The following is a 19,310-nucleotide window of genomic DNA, read 5'->3' on the forward strand; positions in this document are numbered from 1 at the left end:
TCTCTCTCTCTCTCTCTCTCTCTCTCTCTCTCTCTCTCTCTCTCTCTCTCTCTCTCTATATATATATATATATATATATATATATATGCCAGTCTGAGCTCTCAACATTAGTCTACCGAGGTTTCATTGTTATACCTACCAAGACATATCTGTGGAAAACAATATGCCAGTCAAAAATATTATTACTAATCTTCCCAAACTCGTCCAAAAACATAAACGAAGAATTACCAACATGTGGCTATACATTACTTCAAGAATCCTATCTGCCTAGTGCTAATAGACTTTCTTTATCAACAAGTTCTAGAAACAATATATTTTTCTCTACTTGAAAGCAGTGTTGATGTTGTGTAAAACATTAACATTTAGTTACACCTGCGGAATCCACGCAACATAGGTCCATCCATAGAGTAACAATGCGATATATTCACAGCTTATGCGACGGCATGGGTAAACATGACTATTCTACAAACAGATGAAAGAATAAGAGAGCTAAATGTGCAGTGCAATGAAAATAAAAATACTATTAGAAAATTACACGTATAATTAAATTGAACCTGTTTGGGAACAAAACAAGTGCTGCCACCTGGTGCACACGTTCACCTATATAATCAAAGCACTATCTACTCTTTAATTGCCGCTTATACCCGAGATAGGCAGTCAGTTACACCACTACTTCCACACACTCATCGATCACAGATCAAACCCTCAACAAAAGTTTGAATGGTGGAGGAACGTATATCGAAGATGAGCACTGGCCTCTACCGAAATAGTCAGAAGGCTCGTGCCACGAGATGTTGAAACCGATGAAGCAAACATCAAAAGTAAACACGCCCCCGGAATGCATTTGAGCAGAAAAAACGCGTAAATAGCAAAAAAAACAGCACACTCGGTCGCACATTTTTCATCGATCTGGATCATTACTGCACAGGCATTTGTGTGTGTGCAACACCGAATCACACGATGCACAGGTCTCAGTGGAAGTCAACCACTCTAAATATTTAGTCACGTGTCAAGCGGTTTTCGAGCCACTATTGCGCTTTTACACTAGAATCAGTGATGGAAGAGAAAAGCACGTCGCCCTTGCCAGTTATCAGAACCTTTTCCACTGGAAAAAGCTGTTAACAGAGCACCAGTCTGCCAGTAGGAAACCGTGCTATACAAACTCCCTCTCAGTTACACAAACTCAATTTCTGACGTCCTTGTCCCGACCATTCCTGCAAGTAAATGTCGCATATTTGTCGGCGATTAGTGCGCACGCCTGGAAACTACGAAATGCGGGCGTGACAGGGACGGAGCAAGCACATCCGAAAGCACATGTACACATTTTGTTTCAATGTCCGTGAATATATACAAAGTTTACAAAGCGCCCTGTCCAGCCAAAGATTGTGTCTTGTGAGTCTCTAACATAGCACTGAGCTCTGATCCATACATCCTGATAGGTCAAAGACAGGTTGTACTATATATTTATATATATATATATACATATATATATACACATGTCTAATAATAAGCACATTACCACACTTCAGGCCAGCATGCCTGGAGAACATGTCAGGACAAGGGCCCCATTGCCAGTTGATCTCTATTTGCGTTCAAACTTAACATAGAACACCGTTAGGTAAACATTTTGAGAGCGAGCGAGCGAATGCTCAACTAGCGAACTAACTGAGAAGCTGCAGCTTGTAGAGCAATCATCGGCACACAGACACGTAGATTTGTTCAGCGAGCGCTGTCGTTCAACGTGCGACAGCGTTTAACGATTCAACGACAGATTTTTCAAATGCGCAATTCCTCAGCGTTTCTTCTCGCGGTGTGCATATATATACATATTACAGAATACGTGAGCGACGGTGAAATCGTCAGAGGTCGACGAGTACAGTGGCGACTGCTCGTCGTCTTGTCGTCGTCTCGGTCGTCATGGTTACGCGATGACGAGCGGCTCGTCGTCAGCGAAGCCGCGTATCATCGGCGAGTCTTCCTCATCGTCTCCACCTGAAACACGTTCGCTTGTTAGCTGTCGGCATCACCCACGGCGACAGCTGCCCGCATCACCTACGGCAACAGCTGTCTGCATCACCTGCAGCAAGAGCTGACTGCATCGCCCACGGCAACAGCTGTCAGCATCGCCCACGGCAACAGCTGTCTACATCGCCCGTAGCAACAGATGTCTGCATCACCCGCAGCAACAGCTGACTGCATCGCCCGCGGCAACAGCTGTCTGCATCGCCCGCGGCAACAGCTGTCTGCATCACCCGCAGCAACAGCTGTCCGCATCGCCCGCGGCAACAGCTGTCAGCATCACTTGCAGCAACAGCTGTCCGCACTACTCACGGCAACAGTCTCATGGTTCATACAGGAGGACTGAAATTTTTTCCAATGACTTTTCAAGGACTTTTCAAAGACATTTCATCGGAAATTTAATGACATTTCATCAGACATTTTATCGGAATTCATACACAGAACAAAACATATCTGGATTAATTTAATAACCACATTCTTAATCACTGCATGTCACCTCTAAAACTTACCTGGATCACATTAATAAACCATTCTAAACACTGTCACTTCTACAACATACCTTGATTTACTGACTGATTTTACTGACTTACTGTAATTTGTGATCATCATTTAACTGTCTATCGTGTCTATAGCTTTTTAAGCTCATTTAACGCAATTTTTATTGAGGTTTGCACATTATTGATGGTACAACATTTCTTTTTATTATAGGCAAGGATTCTTTCTAAAAATTCAAGGACATTTTCATGAAATTCAAGCACTTTTCAAGTACAAAATCAACATTTACTAAATTCAAGTACTTTTCAAGGACTCCCCTCAAATTCAAGGACTGTGCGAACCATGTGTCTGCATCGCCCACAGCAACAGCAGTCTGCATCACCCACGGCAACAGCTGCCTGCATCGGCCGCAGCAACAGCTGTCCGCATCACCCGCTGCAACTGTGCCTGCGGCGACAGACAAACCATCCGATTACCAAGCCCGCGCGAATCGCGGCGAGTGGCGCCACCTACCGAGGTCCGTGCTGAACGTAGTCGTGCCGGACCGCGTGTCATAGTGGCTGTTGGCGAAGGCAAGGAAGCTGCGTCGCAGGCGCCGATGCTTCATCCAGAAGATCACCATGCCGACGACGAGCAGGGCGATGACGACACCGAGAGACGGCAGCACGACACGGTAGAGCATCGACGACTCGTGCGCGTCCTCGCCGCCTGCGTAGCCTGCAACAACACAAATATAGAACGGACACCTGTATACAATGGACACCTGTATATAACGGTCACTTGCGACCTTTTCCCGCGAGTTGCGATTCGCACGACAGCACATGCACAGAACCCAACCCCATCCCCCATGCAACCGATTAGCTTTCATAGTCCACCCCACGAGTGACCCTCACATTCTGCGACGACCACACTTCACACGAACGCTCCTCGCCACCTTTCGGCTCCTTCACCAAGAGGAGGACCGTTATCTAAGGCGAGGGAGGGGGAAGTGTGGACGTTGCCGCGGCGATGACCTACCGTGCGGATGTATGTCTGCTTCGTACGTGCGCGACAGCTGCCCGTAGTGACCGCTGACCCGGTCAACGCTGACCGCGAACCGGTAGAAGCGGCCAAGCTGCATCGTCGCCGGGAAATCAAACTCGTTGCCGGGCGGCGCCGTGTAGCGGTGCGTCAGGTTGCCGTCGCCCTCGGCAACCCAGATCGCGTATCCCTGCAGTAGTCGATAATTGCGTGAATGAATGGTGTGACGTTCTAATAGTTGTCTTTTGACTGGACAGACTGGATTTATTTGATTGACTGGCGACGACAAATTTGATTATTTTAACACTAAATGAACTATTTCGTTTAAATCGTTAAAATGTCTATGAAGAATATTATTAACTTTTCACAAAGAGAAAGGTAGAAACGTGTACTATCCGATGATAAATGATAAATATAACACATCGCAGGTAAATGGTAAGACGATTGTTGCAGTAATTTATACTGTTATTATTTAGAGTCTAGTTGGGTCACTCTCTATTTGCACCCTGTTTAATATTTTGGCAAAAAATGGCATCGTAAATGATCCAAGTTATCTAAGACATGTATTATAGGTGAAGAGAATTAGCAATGTTGCAATATCGTCACTATTGTGCGAGAATGAACAGCTCTCTTGATCACTAATCGAATTCTTAGTCACCAATCGAAAAGGCGATGGCAGGAAGGATGTATGTGAATAACGAATGGCAAAAGAAAGACAGATAGTGAGACCGTAGGTATGGGATGACAAATCGTACAGATGGGCTCACGGGAACAATGTGTGTGATGCAGTTATGATTGTAAGGATGGGCTCACGGGAACAATGTGTGTGACGCAGTGATGATTGTAAGGATGCACTCACATGAACACTGTGTGTGACGCAGTGATGATTGTAAGGATGCACTCACATGAACACTGTGTGTGACGCAGTGATGATTGTAAGGATGCACTCACGGGAACAATGTGTGTGACGCAGTGATGATTGGTAGGCATGGCTCACATTGAACACTGTGTGTGACGAGTTGCATGCTTGTATAAGGATGCCAACTCACATGAATCACTGTTGCTGACGCAGTGATGATTGCTAAGGATGACTCACATGACACTGTGTGATGAGCGAGTAATGATTTAAGATGCCACTCACAATGAACACTGATGTTGTGACGCAGTGATGAATTGTAAGGCGATGCACTTCACATGAACACTCGTTCTGTGTGACGCCAATTGATGTTATAAGGACAACACTTAACAGAACACTGTGTGTTAAACAGGGATGACTGTACGGACGAGCTCAGAAGAACAGCATGGGGAAGTGTAACTTAGCTTACCATGCCGGCTGGCATCTCTGCTGGTGCCCGCCACGACAGCTCCAACACGCCGCCCAGTGTGAGGACTGCCTTCACCTCGGTAGGTGCCGGGTATGAAGCTGCAAACAAACGCACAACCAACGGTTTAGAACAGCACACCCACAGATGCAGAAATAGGGGAAGAATGATGCCAGCCTCCGATGATCGTAGCGAGGTAACGAGAACAGAAGATTCTCCGAGTCGTAGAATAAGGAGAGTAGTTACTGACACTGCATGCTAGGGAATCCAGTCTGCTGCTGTACTACTATGCAACAACAGTTAAGTCATACTCAATAATATTGGGCACGTGATATTGAAATTACTGAAGGTTAGGGACTTACGCACGTGCACATGCACGCATAATCGATATATAGAAAGAAAGAACATCGAAAAGAGGACGCCCCTTAGGTACACACGGTAGTTCGGCCTCTGTGTTGGCAATGGCCAGAAAATGCGATATTTCATGCTTCAAGGCACCATGTAAGGTGAAATAACAGGAATGAACTTAAAAAGTCTCATCTTATCTCATCTATCATGAAAAAATCGCACTAAAAACAGGAGGATCTTGCTCACAAACACAATCTAGAACTTCAGATCACGATCCTGATAGAATTTGATGATTCCAGACATTATATGTGCGTTTTTTTGCGATGAAATTTACCTATATCAATCTCCAACGGATTTGTCCACCTAGCACCTAGCACGTTTGTTTTCATGGTTACCGCGTAGGTGGCACCACGAATCAGATTCACCAGTGTGAAGTTGTTGAAAGCGGCTGTTGTTTGAGGGAGGGTGAACGAGCTAGGCTTGCTGGGATCCTGTTTGTCGGCTATTCTCACTACATAGCCCTGCAAAACAATAGCAGTGGTTAGATTGATACATAATCACAGCATATCACACACTGTCTATTACACGGAGCCCACACTATTAAATCTTATATAGATCTATCTTATCCTATATCCTAATATAAAACCAATTTATAATGATAATAATAACAATATAATATATAATTAATTTTATACACATTATTGAACCTAAATCTAGTCTGTGAATTTATTATGAAAAATGAGTTCTGTGTGCGTTATACACTGATAAAGTGAGTATAAAAAATCTCAACCAGGTAATGAGCAAAACTTTTATAAACGTTCCTATTTGTCTCTTATAGTTACATTACTGTAATCATAATGTACTCTCGCTTCTGTTTTTTAAGCAAGTGTAACATGCAAACGTTGTGATGAAAGAGATGCCCTAGTTACATACTTTTACAAAAGCTCACAAATACATTTAGTGTTTACATTATTCTACACGCTAAAAACACAATTGTTAATTTAAACGTGGTTAAACGTTGCGCACTTTACACAGCCAGACTTCAACTCACCAGCGGCTTTTTGACGATGTCACAAGAAGCCAACCAAGTGACGTTGACAGACGTCACGTTCGTGAGGTGTTCCCATGCCAACTTCTTCGGATGGCTCAAAACATCTATAAGCAAAGCTCGTCTTACAGTTTTTTACCTAACATTTCTCTCTTTTAAAATTTCTTGAGAGAGCTTCGGCACAACATTGAGAATGTCACTTTGTTAAATATTAGTACCTCTAAGACACTTTGAGGTTAACAGGTGTTACGTAAATATAGCCGAGAATCTTAATTACACGCAAATCATTCACAAGTCGTCACGTCTGACATTCAGTCTCACGATCATCCTTTCTTTGCAATTTTGTCAATCTGTCGTTTGACAAGTTTCAGAAAAGACATGGCTCAACCTACAGAACTTTATGTTCGCGCAATTGCCCTCAATTCGTTCTGGCGATTCGTTCTCAATGACCACACATCTGGGTCAGGAACGAACGAACGCCAACATCGCAACTGCCGATCGTCGCCGTTAATTCCGAGGAACAACGGTATCCTTTGGAACCGCTGCGAACCGTCGTTCGGCTGCGATCCCCCCGCACCATCGGTGGCGCCACCTACCGAACTCGGTGCGGCTGAGCGCGGCGTTGCTGAACGGTCCCTTTCCGGTCGGGCCGACGACGCGCACTTTGAAGATGTAGTCCTCACAGGAGACGAGATGCTTCAGCACGATGCTGGTCGCGCTCGTTCTCGCTCGCTCGCCACGCAGCAGCAGCCGATGCTCGTTAACGCCTGAAACACGACAGCAGACGCCTCCGTTAGCAACTGTAACAAGGCAGCTGCCTCCATTAGCAACGGTAATGAGGTAGCTGTGCCTCCGTTAGCAACGGTAACGAGGTAGCTGCCTCCGTTAGCAACGGTAACGAGGTAGCTGTGCCTCCGTTAGCAACGGTAACGAGGTAGCTGTGCCTCCGTTAGCAACCGTAACGAGGTAGCTGCCTCCGTTAGCAACGGTAATGAAGTAGCTGACTAGGCTAGCAATGGAAAGGTCATGACAATAGAAGGAATTTCATTATAAGTATAAGAAAATGATTAGTAATTCAACTTGTAGTCATTGTTGTGTCATTAACTGTACCATAGCTAATTCCATACGTCCAGGCTGTTGTGTCATTGGCTGGTGCCTTCCACATAAGTTCCACGCTTGTTGCATTGACAGTGTTTGCCACCAGCTGCCGTGGTGCTTTCAGTGACTTTCCTGTAAGCCAAGTAAAATATTAAAAGATATACAATAGGGCGAAAAAACTCACTACACAAGACAAAGCAAATGAAAGTGTCAATGACACTACAGCTCACCTTGGGTGTGATAGAAGAGAGAGATGATATTTAAAATTTGGTAAGTGTTTCATTTATGATGGACCGAGATGTGATCAAATGTCCTTATTCCCTGTTTTTTACTAATATAAATTTCACTGTTTTGTTTCAGGGCTAGTTTTGATGCGAAAATAAATGTTACAGATCTGAAAGTTTGAAATCTGGGCAAGAGATGGCGCTACGCCTAAATGATCGCCATTTTGGTTTTTGATTATCGCGCAAATAAAAGCAATAAAATATTCCAGTCAAATTACTGTAACGAAGAATCTAAAACACAATATTACACATAGGTACCGTATGATTAGGTAGGTAGGTAGGTAGGTAAATTTAACAAAATCGAATGAATCTAGATGGCCATTTTCATTTTTGCCAAAAAGTGGGCGTGGTTCGAAAGTAGTTCGACTGGCGTGCTCCAAAATAGGACGTTAAAATCTCTCCCATAGGAGTAACAACTGTATGCAAATTTAAACATGTGGGTCAAACGGTTCTTGAGTTATCGTTGACCGTAGGCAGACACTGAAATGCATAGTGAAACTGCCAAAATCTACCTAATTTGCATAATTTAATAAAAATATCAAAACCCGTGTGATATGTTTTGGAGCCAGTCCTTATTCATTCACATACCAAAAATTAGAAAACTCAGTTGAACCTGAACTGACTTATGGCCATTTCCATTTTTGTCAAAAAGTGGGCGTGGCTCGAAAGTAGGTCAACTGGCATGCTTCAAAATAGGACGTTCACATCTCTCCCATAGGAGTAACAACTGTATGCAATATGAAACATGTGGGTCAAACGATTCTCAAGTTATCGTTGACCGTAGCCAAATGTTGACGGACAGACGGACGGACGACGCCCCACGGAAATAGCTCATCTTGACGATGTCAAGGTGAGCTAAAAATGCGGTCCCATTCATGATATTATAACATACATGATGGGAATTACCAGCTTTAAATACTAACATTTACATTACATAGATGGGTGGATTTCTTTAGTAATCGTAATGTTACTGCTGTTATTGCCAACAAACACAGGCAAATATTGTTAATAGCTAAACACCGATGGGTCAGAAACGTCTATATTAAAATAAACTGATGAGCAAGACATTCCCTTGCCGTACAGCGTGTTACCAGCATGGGGAGGAAGTGGTAAGCAAATGATCAGATGACAATTTATCCTACCAAAAAAGATGGTTTTCAAGTTTTAACTAACACACGCTTAGACCCTGGCCTTGTTAGGGCAGAATGGGGCACTTAACTACTGGATTTTTACCTTTAGTAGTGACCTCTACAAAGGTCTCTGGTCCAGCTTCCTGGAAATGACCCTCGTCTCTGTATGCATACACCTTAAACACGTATTTGATGCCGGGGGATAGGCCATCCACTGTAACAGCAAACATGCAGGTGCTTACGAACAAGTTTTGAATTGAACAAAATGCACTGTTATGCATGTTGGGAGCGAGGAGAGGGAGAGGACAGATATTTGGTCCTGTTCAGCACATGTCTACCATCAGATTGCCCAGACATTTGCAAAGTTTGCTTGAATTTCCTGTTTGAGAATGCTAATGATGCTGACATTTCATTACATTGATGGTAATCTTGCCTTGCTAGTCCAATCAACTCACAATGTCAGACATGTGAGTGGAAGCAACTGAGAGCAACTGGATTGTTTTAGCCTTAAGGGCATGCAACAGCATTATTGCAAGAGCCTAATCACATGCCAGTTTTTATTGACGTATGAGCAACTGAGATCAACTGCCACGAGTGGGAATGCATTCCCTATTCTCTTGCAGTTGGGAGGAGCTACTATATTATTTCTATGCATGTAATTAACTAGATCTCATCGTTAATCCTTCATTGTTAATCACACTTGTTAATTAATCAAGTCAACCACTTATTGCTGGTGAAATTTTGACATGAATTCTCCACAAACCCCCAGCTACCAACAGTTCAGCTGTGTTGCTTCCAATCACACTCCTGATACATCTCCCACCCGAAAACCAGTGGTTGATAGAGTCGCGATGCTTCCAGGCGCACGTTAGAAATATGCGTTCTCTATCGCGAGCAGTTGACACATCAGCGACGCTGCTGCAGATACTCCTCCCAGATACAGGATTATTGATTATTGATTATTTATTACAGGATTACCAGATATTGATCCCGCAAACCCAGCTGCCCAACGGCCACGTCGCGTCACGTGCGGCCACGCAATCACGGCACGTGCAAACTGACCTGTCAGCTTCGTCTGCGTCGTCGTCATGACGATGTCGATGATGCCGTCCTGCACGTAGATGACCTTGTAGCCTTTGACGGGAACCTTCACAGCATCCCAGATGAGACTCACCGACGTGGACGTCGTCATGCCGACTTCCTCCTGCAGAGGAAGCCACCGTCGTTTGACACCAATGTTACCGCAGTTGCAAATTGCAGATGCGCAACATTTTGGAATTTTCAACATGTAAGGAAAAAATTTCCTAAACAAATCGCCTTCATGATTAATGAAAATCAGTCAGAAATTGGCAGAAATAGGAGTAAATCATACCTTCGCTCCCGTCACCTGGGAAATGGGAGCTTCCTGGAATCTGAATTTCACCGCTTCTGACCTTGGACCCACGCAAGCAATGCCTGACACGGTATGAGCCTCATTTACTGCAGCCACCTGTTGGTAAAGCATTCGATGTACTACCTAGTATTTTCACTCACCTAGCCATCTGTCTGTCTGTCTGTCTGTCTGTTTGTTTGTTTGTCTGTCAGTCTGTCTGCACACCTTCATGTGTGTTTATGGTCGAGAGCCTCTCTTAATGTGATGAATGGACATACGATATTAAAGGGACAGTAGCCTCTAGGATTTTACTGCATACAACTGTACTTACTGTATAACAAATCGTCTATACCCACACGTATTTGTCACCAGATACCTAATTTAATTGTTATAATTAATTACACATCAACGCTACGAAATTTGAACGGCGCCATGACACCCGCGACCGTGCTGCCACCCCGAAAAAGTTGCGTATTTGACAATTTATTTTGCACGTTACAGACCGAGGGCTAATCACAAAAGTGCAATTATATTTATACCTAAATGCTATTTAACCGAACGATATTCATTTTAGGGCAAATTTATCCATATTATAACTGAAACTATATGTCGTTTATAAGATATTACAATCCTTTTGCTTTTAAATGAATAAATAAGAAACACCCTCGGTCTGTAGCCCTTGGCTGGAAAGTGGTTTTGCGCAACTTATCAGATCGTGCGCTTTGAGTGGCGCCACCGTCGTTGTAATCAAACTGTAGTCGTTAGTTTTAAAACATTTAAAAAAAATATTTCTAATGGTGATTGAACCATGAAACTTCGTATGTAGCGTAATTATAACCTAAATTAGCTCAAAATAACCCTAGAACCTAGAGTAAACTCTCCCTTTAAACACATTTTCCCAAAAAATTGGCAGCTTTTCTTTCACAAAATTTTTGCATGAGAATTGTTAACATTTAAAAATGCTGACAGGACATTTTCTACTTTTTTACGCCCATGTAGATAACCACTAAGGAGGTCTATGCAAATTTGCAAAAAATAGAATTTTTTATAAATAGATTGCATGCTCAGAGGCTCTTTGGCAAGGTTTGTTGTGGGAAACTCTCGGGCATAATTACAGCATCGAATACCCATAATACCCGAATCGATAGATCCCCCACAAACATCCAAAAATTCGGTAAACTGCCGATCGACAGAAAATGCTCATTCAGACATATCTTTATATCATTATATTATATATCATTATATTTATATTTTACATTATATATCATTTATATTTATTATATATATATTTTATATTATTATCATTTATATCTCGTAGCGGTGTCTCACGTGGTGCGAGATACGACATTGGCAACGTCGGCAGTACGCGAGCGTGAACGCAGATCTATCGTACCTGGAATGTGTATGTCTCCGTCGACTTCAGATTCTTCACGTACATGTAGGTGACCATTCTGTTGACACCAGATGTCTCCACCATCTCCGGCACGGGTGGCGTGTAGTAAACCTGCCGCGAGGTGATTCATTCATTCATTCATTCATTCGTTTATTCACTCTTTCTTCATTCATTCACTCAATCATTTATTCACTCATTAATTAATTACTTAATTCCCCTATTAAATATATATTATATATATATATATTTTATTATTTGTTTATTTTAATGACGGTCCATTGGTAAAATGTACCAAAACGAAATAACAACTAAACTTGCATGCTTCTCATGGTAGAATGGTAGGTGGTAGATGTTAGGTGCAAATACTGAGCAAACATCAGCTTAATGCAGCTCACAATACACCCGATGTGGTTGTAAAATGAATCTCAACACAGATCTAATATGGCTAGGACGAAACCTAACGTCCAACGCTTACCTTCACGATCAGTTGTTAATTAGGTAACCTAGGTAATCACGAAAAACATTTCCCGAGCAGGTATTAGTTAGCTAAGCTGTGTCAGGCAGTAGTCCCAAAAAAAATAGGTGTCACACGGCCTGCGTGGGATCGAATCGAGTTGCAACTGAACAATACCTTGTAAGTACTTATCAGTCCGTTTGGACTGAGTGGTTCCTTCCACACTACTCTGACAGTGTTGTCGATTCCCTCAGGCTGGCTAACCGTCACATTCAGAGGGGCAGTCGGACCTAGATGTGATCAGATAACGGATCAGAGATTGCGCATGCTAACACGTCATTCGAACACTCACGTTGTGTTGATCAAACTGCAGTGTGATAGAGAAAATACGAGACTTACGAAATAACAAGTGCTTAATAAAATAACCAGAAAAAATTCGCTTTGAAAGATTAGTATACGCATCAATCGATGGCTTGAACGCTCCCAGAGTTAAGACAATGTAAGAGCGGGAGGGAAGTCGCACAGCATTCTACCGACGTTCGTTCATTAGCGAGCCAATTACACGAGCGTCTGAAACGCGTTTTTATACATATGCTCACTCCATCAAACATTACGATCGACTGCATTTCCCGATAAAAACTACGAAATCACGAAACTACGTGTTTTTATACATATACTCACTCCATCCATCAAACATTACGATCGACTGCATATGCCGATAAAAACTACAAAATCACGAAACTACGCGTTTTTATACATATACTCACTCCATCCAACAATTACGATCGACTGCATTTCCCGATAAAAACTACGAAATCACGAAACAACGCGTTTTTATACATATACTCCATCAAACATTACGATCGATTGCATTTCCCGATCAAAACTACGAAATCGATGTGCATTTACATCGACGCAGAACGATCGGGAACGACCGTGCGATGCATGGACCCCCTATCGATTCCATCCCGATTCCATTTCCATTCAATGGAAATGCAATTGATCGTAACGTTTGATGGAGTATATGTCTAAAAATGCTTAGTTTCGTTGTTTCGTAGTTTTTATCGGGAAATGCAATCGATCGTAATGTTTGATGGAGTATATGTATAAAAACGCGTAGTTTCGTAATTTCGTAAGTTTGATCGGGAAATGCAATCGATCGTAAAGTTTGATGGAGTACAGATCTCTAAAACCATATTTCGAAAGTTCGTGTAATTGTCTCGTTCCGCGTCTATTCCGCGTCGTCGCGTGATGCTTACATCCGTCGCTGGTCAGCACGTTCGAGTAGGGTTCGTAGAGGGCGTGTAGGTGGCTGTGTCCGGCGTGAGTCGCGTTCACACTCACCGACGCCTCGTACTGCGTGTTCGGCAGCAGGTTGCGGAAGCGGAACGAGTTGCCGCGCTGGTTCGTGTAGTTCATCCACTCGCCGCCCTGCAATCTACGCCGCGCCGCCGCAGAATAAGTACTCGTGTCGACGGCCGCCAGGTGGCGCCACCGAAATATCGTGCAATTTTTAGTCGCGTCGTGCACGGTTTAAGAGAGCGAGCGGACACGATTTCGCGAGCCCGTGTCGCCACGTCGCGATCGTGGCAACGAAAAAGTGCCGAGAGACATGATTTCAAACGAATCAAATCACAATTTATCTCGGTTTTTGTGCTTAAGCCATCTGTCAAAAATTTTATCATCATCTCCCTTGACAATTAATAGTTTTAGCCACTCACAACCCTGTTTTAATTTGACACCATGGATATTTGATTGAACAATAGTTTGGCGGTGACATAGAGCCGAGGTTTGGAAACCATGCCACATAACAGACAATAAATATCAATGTAAACATACAAGATAAAATTGTGAACAATAACCATCTTTAATAATAATAAGAAGTTGAATAATAATAATAATAATAATAATACTGTAGATTTTCATAGAAGTATACATCACCCATGGCTCACTCACCCATTTATTTCCTTGTGGAATGATTCGGGAGAAACTTCAGCAACTAACCAAATACGTATTCAGCAACGTAAATCTCAGTAGCAATACCTTATGGATGGCTTGTAGGTGATGTCAAAGCCGTGCCTGTTGCTCGGCGGTTCCCATAGCAACAGGAAGCTGGAGTTTGTCACGCTCTTTCTGTCCACTTGTATGTAGCCGACGTGGATAGACTGCGACTCTGTAATCGACGGCAATCGAGTTTTAAAACTGAGCGACTCGAACCCTCGAGAAACTTCCTTCCCGCTTTTAGGAATCTGGGATAATTCTCTGGCATCATGGAAGGGCTTTTCCTATTGATTTAGGTTACGATAGTGTGGTCAAGCAATTGTCACGCTCAGCGAATACAGCAGGTGGCAGCAAATATTTTGATATCACCGGAAACATTGGAGCAAGAAACCTGGGTCACGACTAAGCAGCGCTGTTCGATAAATAGTAGGCGTAGACATATGACAATAGGTCTGGCCTACCACTACGCAGCATTGTTCTGTAACTAGTACTCACACACATCTGACTACAGGATTACGCTAGCACTACACGATGTTGTTCCGTAACTAGTAGTCATACATATTTGACTGCATGACTGGCCTAACAGAGAACTTTTCACTAAATCAGTTTTCGTGGCTTCCGGGCAAATCATTACATTATATCATCATCATCATCATCATCATCATCACTATCATCATCATCACCATCATCATCATCACCATCACGGTTGATGCCACGCTGCCACCGTTTGCGGCGCCGACTGTCATTGACTCACCCAGACCCTTGCACTTCTCGCTGTCTTCGTCCGAGCTGTCCAGACAGTCGATGTGTCCGTCGCACCAGCGAAAGACATCGATGCACTCCGAGCCGTCGACACACTGAGTCTGTCCGGTGGGACACGTCGGAGCGGTGAAGTTCACCTTATCTGCAACGGCATGTCACGACACGATGCGTCACGACACGATTGGGCGTGCATCGTTCACGTTCAATGCGTCACGACACGATGCGTCACGACACGATGCGTCACACACGATCTCCGCCGCGTCACGAGCACGGATGCGTCACGACACGCATGCGTAACACGGTTACACACGATGCGTCACGACACGATGCGTCACGACACGATGGCTGTCACGTCACGATGCGGTCACGTCCGATTGCCTGTACGAGCACGATGGTCGACCGATGCGCTCGACGACGACACGATGCCGTCACGAACAGATGCGTCACGACACGTGGCGTCACGTCACGATGTGTCACGGCACGTGACACATGCATGGCGCTCACGACAACGAATGCGTCACGACACGATGCGTCACGACACGATGCGTCACGTCACGATGCGTCACGACACGATGCGTCACGACACGATGCGTCACGTCACGATGCGTCACGGCACGTGACGACATGCCCATGGCGGCGTCACGACACGATGCCCGTCACGACACGATGCGTCCACGTCACGGATGTTGTAACGGCACGTGACGGACATGCATGGGCGCACGACCGATGCTCACGACGACAATGGTCACGTCCATGTGTACACGGCATCGTGACGTACATTGCCATGTGCCGTCACGACACGATGGCTCACGTCACGATGTTTGTCACGGCACGTAGCATTGCTGGTGCGTCACGACACGATGCGTCACGACACAATGGCGTCACGTCACGGGTTGTCACGCACGTGACGACATGCTCATGGGTGCGTCCACCGACACGATGCGTCACTCCGATGGTCACGGCACGTGACGACATGCAGTGGAGCGTCACGGACACGAGACGCCGGCACAATGTTTCGCGTGACACGCACACAACGCCGACGGTTCACGTCGCGACACAAGACGCGACACAACACAATGCGTCGCTGGCCACGTTACGGGCCGTCCGGCAACTTATACGGCGCGCGTCACGTCATTGCCACGACACAAGACGCACGACACGACATTGCATGAATGTGTCACGATATGTTCCTGACGTGTCACGCACGTAAACGAAACAACACACAGTCATGCTGCCGCCACGACCGACTGGGACCGACGTATAACGCATCGACGCACTGCACCTGTCCCGTGGGAGCGGTAGAAACATTAGCGTAAGTGGCCACTAAGCACCTGGCCCTGCATGTTCACGTATGGAGCGGGTTTCACATTCGGCATACAACTATAGAAAGGAAGCAGAATTATCGACACGTACCACAGAATCACCTCGGTCGCTGCCGTCGACATGTCCAGTCCTTGTGGCCATCGCAAGCTGGTCGTTAGAAAGACAACCGGGCGCTGAAGAGACACGGGAACATTTCGCCCTGGCACATTGTTGCCATCCCTCTGCGCACCTGAGAAAAACACGATACCACACTCACATTCGTCGTCGTACAAACAGTTCTATAGCAAACCTTTATGGTGACGAACAAGTACAATTGAAAATGCCCTTTATAGTACAGGAAAGTGCGCAAAAGAGGACACTCCGTCTGTTTAAAATAACTGCCTCCAAGAGAATTTTACGAGATTTGTTTTTAGAATTTTAGAATTAGGATTCTCAGTTTGCTAAACGTATCGACTTCACTGATGTCAGCGGAAAAGATCAGCATGCATTCCAAACGGCTATATAGAAGTTAACCACTCTTCCAGAAAGGTTGGAGACAAACATTTGTTTTTGTTCAAACTCACAGGCGCAGAGGGAAAACATTTCCTTTTTTTACTAATAACGTTTCTTTTACGTGGAAAAACACCGCCATCACCACACCAACATAACACAACCAACAACAACAACAACAAAAACAATCAACCAAACAACAACCCACCCGCGGACAGCTCCTTCTCATCTTCGCCATTTTTGCAGTCTTCTCCTTGTCGCAGACGAATGCCACCAGAATGGCAACTGGGGGCGACGTCCCTCCTCGCAGCGGAAACTGTAATTGGTCGCCGTGAGCAGGAGCCGCTGTGGTTGTGTTGCTGCTGTAAGGCACGAACGCAAGCACACAGTCAGCAGACACATGTTAGATTGCATGGCAAGCGTTGCCGTCGGTGTAAATATGCTCGCATACGCACAGCGCATGCATGGTTTATCTAGATATGCCTGGCTAGAATAATTTTAATATGACTTCATCTGCGAATTTCACTATACCTACACAAGGTACTTTGATGGGAAGACGGTCGGGGGGTTATTACGGGACTTCGACGCCAATTCGCGTCTGTCACACCTCTACCTCGGACTGGAACATCAGTCCACTCCTCGTCCGCTGGAGTCGGGGCAGTCCGCGACGCCGCTTACACGCAGGTCGTGTCCGATGCAGTTGCCGTCGTGGTTGCAGCGGAACTCTAGCCGTGCTGCAGGGTGGTCGAGTCTGTACGTTCTGCCGTCCAATCTCACCTACACAAGAGTCGTATGTACTCATGCACGGTGATCGCATCTTCGCGTACGCTCGTACACGTATTCACAGCAGCCGGGACTAACTTGTTAGTGTCAGCAGACTTTACATGACCAGCTTCATATGCTGTTGACATTTAGGTACAGAAATTAACGCCTACAATTTTAGAAAAAAAACATTTCATATTTTAAAAGTTACAGTACTGAGTAAAATCTTCACTTATAATTATTACTAGTAATTATACTTACAACTATAATTAAATAGAATAATTTTGTAAAATTTATCATGGATTATATATTTTAAATATTCAGCACGCAGCGTCACGCGACCCGTTGTCACTCGTCGCGCGATTGTCCATCTGTCACCATGTGCGAACACGTCGTCACGCCTCACCCATCCGTCATCACGTGTTGTCATGCTTCGTCCCACGTCTCCACGCATTGTCACCGTCGCTTACATTCCTCCTTGTTGGATCCATCAAGCGTCACGTGTTGTCACAAATTGTCACCCGTCAACACGTGTTGTCATGCTTCGTCCCACGTCTCCACGCATTGTCACCGTCGCTTACATTCCTCCTTGTTGGATCCGTCAAGCGTCACTCATCGTCACGAATCGTCATCAACCGTCATCAGGTGCTGACGCACAGATGTGTTGTCACTCGTCTCCACGCGTTGTCACCCCCGCTTACATTCCTCATCGATGGATCTGTCAAGCGTCACGCGTCGTCACCCTCGCTTACATTCCTCATCGTTGGACCTGTCAAGCGTCACGCGTCGTCACGAATCGTCATCAACCGTCATCAGGTGCTGACACATTGTCACCCGTCATCACGCGTGTCCGCGCGTTGTCACCCTCGCTTACATTCCTCCTCGTCGGATCCGTCTCCGCAGTCATCGACCCCGTCACACTTCCAGCTGAGCGGCACACACGCCGCCGTCCTGCACTGCAGCTCCGTCGGCCCACAGCTGCTCGGCGACGCCTGCGACGTAGATGGCGTTGTCGTAGACGCTGAAAAACACGAGAACGCGTTACAGAGGGTGCTCTCGACGTGCCCGACACGGTGCGACTTCACGCAGGATTAAACTCGTGCGCCGACGAAGATTTGATTGCTGTTTTCCGTTTTTCGTTTACCGTTAACTTAATTTTTGCGCTCGCTCGCGCATGTGTCCTAGTTGATTTAAATTAGGTAATACAGGTGTCTTATTCTGTTTGTTTCTGCTTTCATTTTGTGTTGTTTTGTTGGAAATGCCCCCCCCCACCCCACGTTTTCTCAGGGGACCTGAAAAACCTGTTTACGCGGCTCGATTCCATCGAGTGGCGCCACCTACAGCAGTTTTGTTCGTCTGATCCGTCACGGCAGTCGTCGTCGCCGTCGCAAACATAAGACGCGTAGATGCACTGATGGTTCGCACACAGGAACTGGTAGTCGTTGCACGTCACGTGGGTGCCTGACGAGTGAAAAACAACACGAGAACACGTGAAAAAAACGGTCACGTGCGCCATAACTAACGATCGGCGGCAAAATTTACCTCGCAGGTTAAAATGGGGCTGGTGCATCTGCAAAGACCTTGATATTTTACGATTCTTTCCCCATTTTTATCATCCATGGTTAGATGTAGGTAAGGGAATCATCCCTGGTTAGATGTAGGTAAGGGAATCATCCGTGGTTAGATGTAGGTAAGGGAATCATCCGTGGTTAGATGTAGGTAAGGGAATCATCCGTGGTTAGATGTAGGTAAGGGAATCATCCCTGGTTAGATGTAGGTAGGGGAACCATCCGTGGTTAGATGTAGGTAGGGGAATCATCCGTGGTTAGATGTAGGTAGGGGAACAATCCGTGGTTAGATGTAGGTAGGGGAATCATCCGTGGTTAGATGTAGGTAAGGGAATCATCCGTGGTTAGATGTAGGTAGGGGAATCATCCGTGGTTAGATGTAGGTAGGGGAATCATCCATGGTGAGATGTAGGTAAGGGAAT

General features: G+C 45.2%; 1 protein-coding gene across 2 annotated transcripts in view; it reads right to left on the minus strand.

Moving 5' to 3' along the window:
* Nucleotides 1-23: 23 nt before the first annotated feature.
* The window catches only part of LOC106810960 (sortilin-related receptor-like), a 41,315-nt gene continuing 22,028 nt past the window's right edge, over nucleotides 24-19,310 (minus strand). For both annotated transcript variants that reach the window (XM_014814452.1, XM_014814453.1), the window contains 16 exons: nucleotides 14,739-14,888; nucleotides 14,027-14,156; nucleotides 13,243-13,421; nucleotides 12,161-12,273; nucleotides 11,530-11,640; nucleotides 10,137-10,253; nucleotides 9,827-9,968; nucleotides 8,868-8,978; nucleotides 7,363-7,482; nucleotides 6,849-7,019; nucleotides 6,256-6,359; nucleotides 5,539-5,725; nucleotides 4,860-4,957; nucleotides 3,532-3,724; nucleotides 3,028-3,231; nucleotides 24-1,992 (listed from right to left, as the gene is read on the minus strand). In XM_014814452.1, coding sequence (XP_014669938.1) covers nucleotides 1,922-1,992; nucleotides 3,028-3,231; nucleotides 3,532-3,724; nucleotides 4,860-4,957; nucleotides 5,539-5,725; nucleotides 6,256-6,359; nucleotides 6,849-7,019; nucleotides 7,363-7,482; nucleotides 8,868-8,978; nucleotides 9,827-9,968; nucleotides 10,137-10,253; nucleotides 11,530-11,640; nucleotides 12,161-12,273; nucleotides 13,243-13,421; nucleotides 14,027-14,156; nucleotides 14,739-14,888 — 2,201 coding nt within the window. In that variant the 3' untranslated portion in view covers nucleotides 24-1,921. The remainder of the gene's footprint in view (nucleotides 1,993-3,027; nucleotides 3,232-3,531; nucleotides 3,725-4,859; nucleotides 4,958-5,538; nucleotides 5,726-6,255; nucleotides 6,360-6,848; nucleotides 7,020-7,362; nucleotides 7,483-8,867; nucleotides 8,979-9,826; nucleotides 9,969-10,136; nucleotides 10,254-11,529; nucleotides 11,641-12,160; nucleotides 12,274-13,242; nucleotides 13,422-14,026; nucleotides 14,157-14,738; nucleotides 14,889-19,310) is intronic.

The sequence above is a fragment of the Priapulus caudatus genome, unplaced genomic scaffold (genome assembly GCF_000485595.1).
Source record: "Priapulus caudatus unplaced genomic scaffold, Priapulus_caudatus-5.0.1 Scaffold490, whole genome shotgun sequence".
Classification (NCBI taxonomy): Eukaryota; Metazoa; Priapulida; class Priapulimorpha; order Priapulimorphida; family Priapulidae; genus Priapulus; species Priapulus caudatus.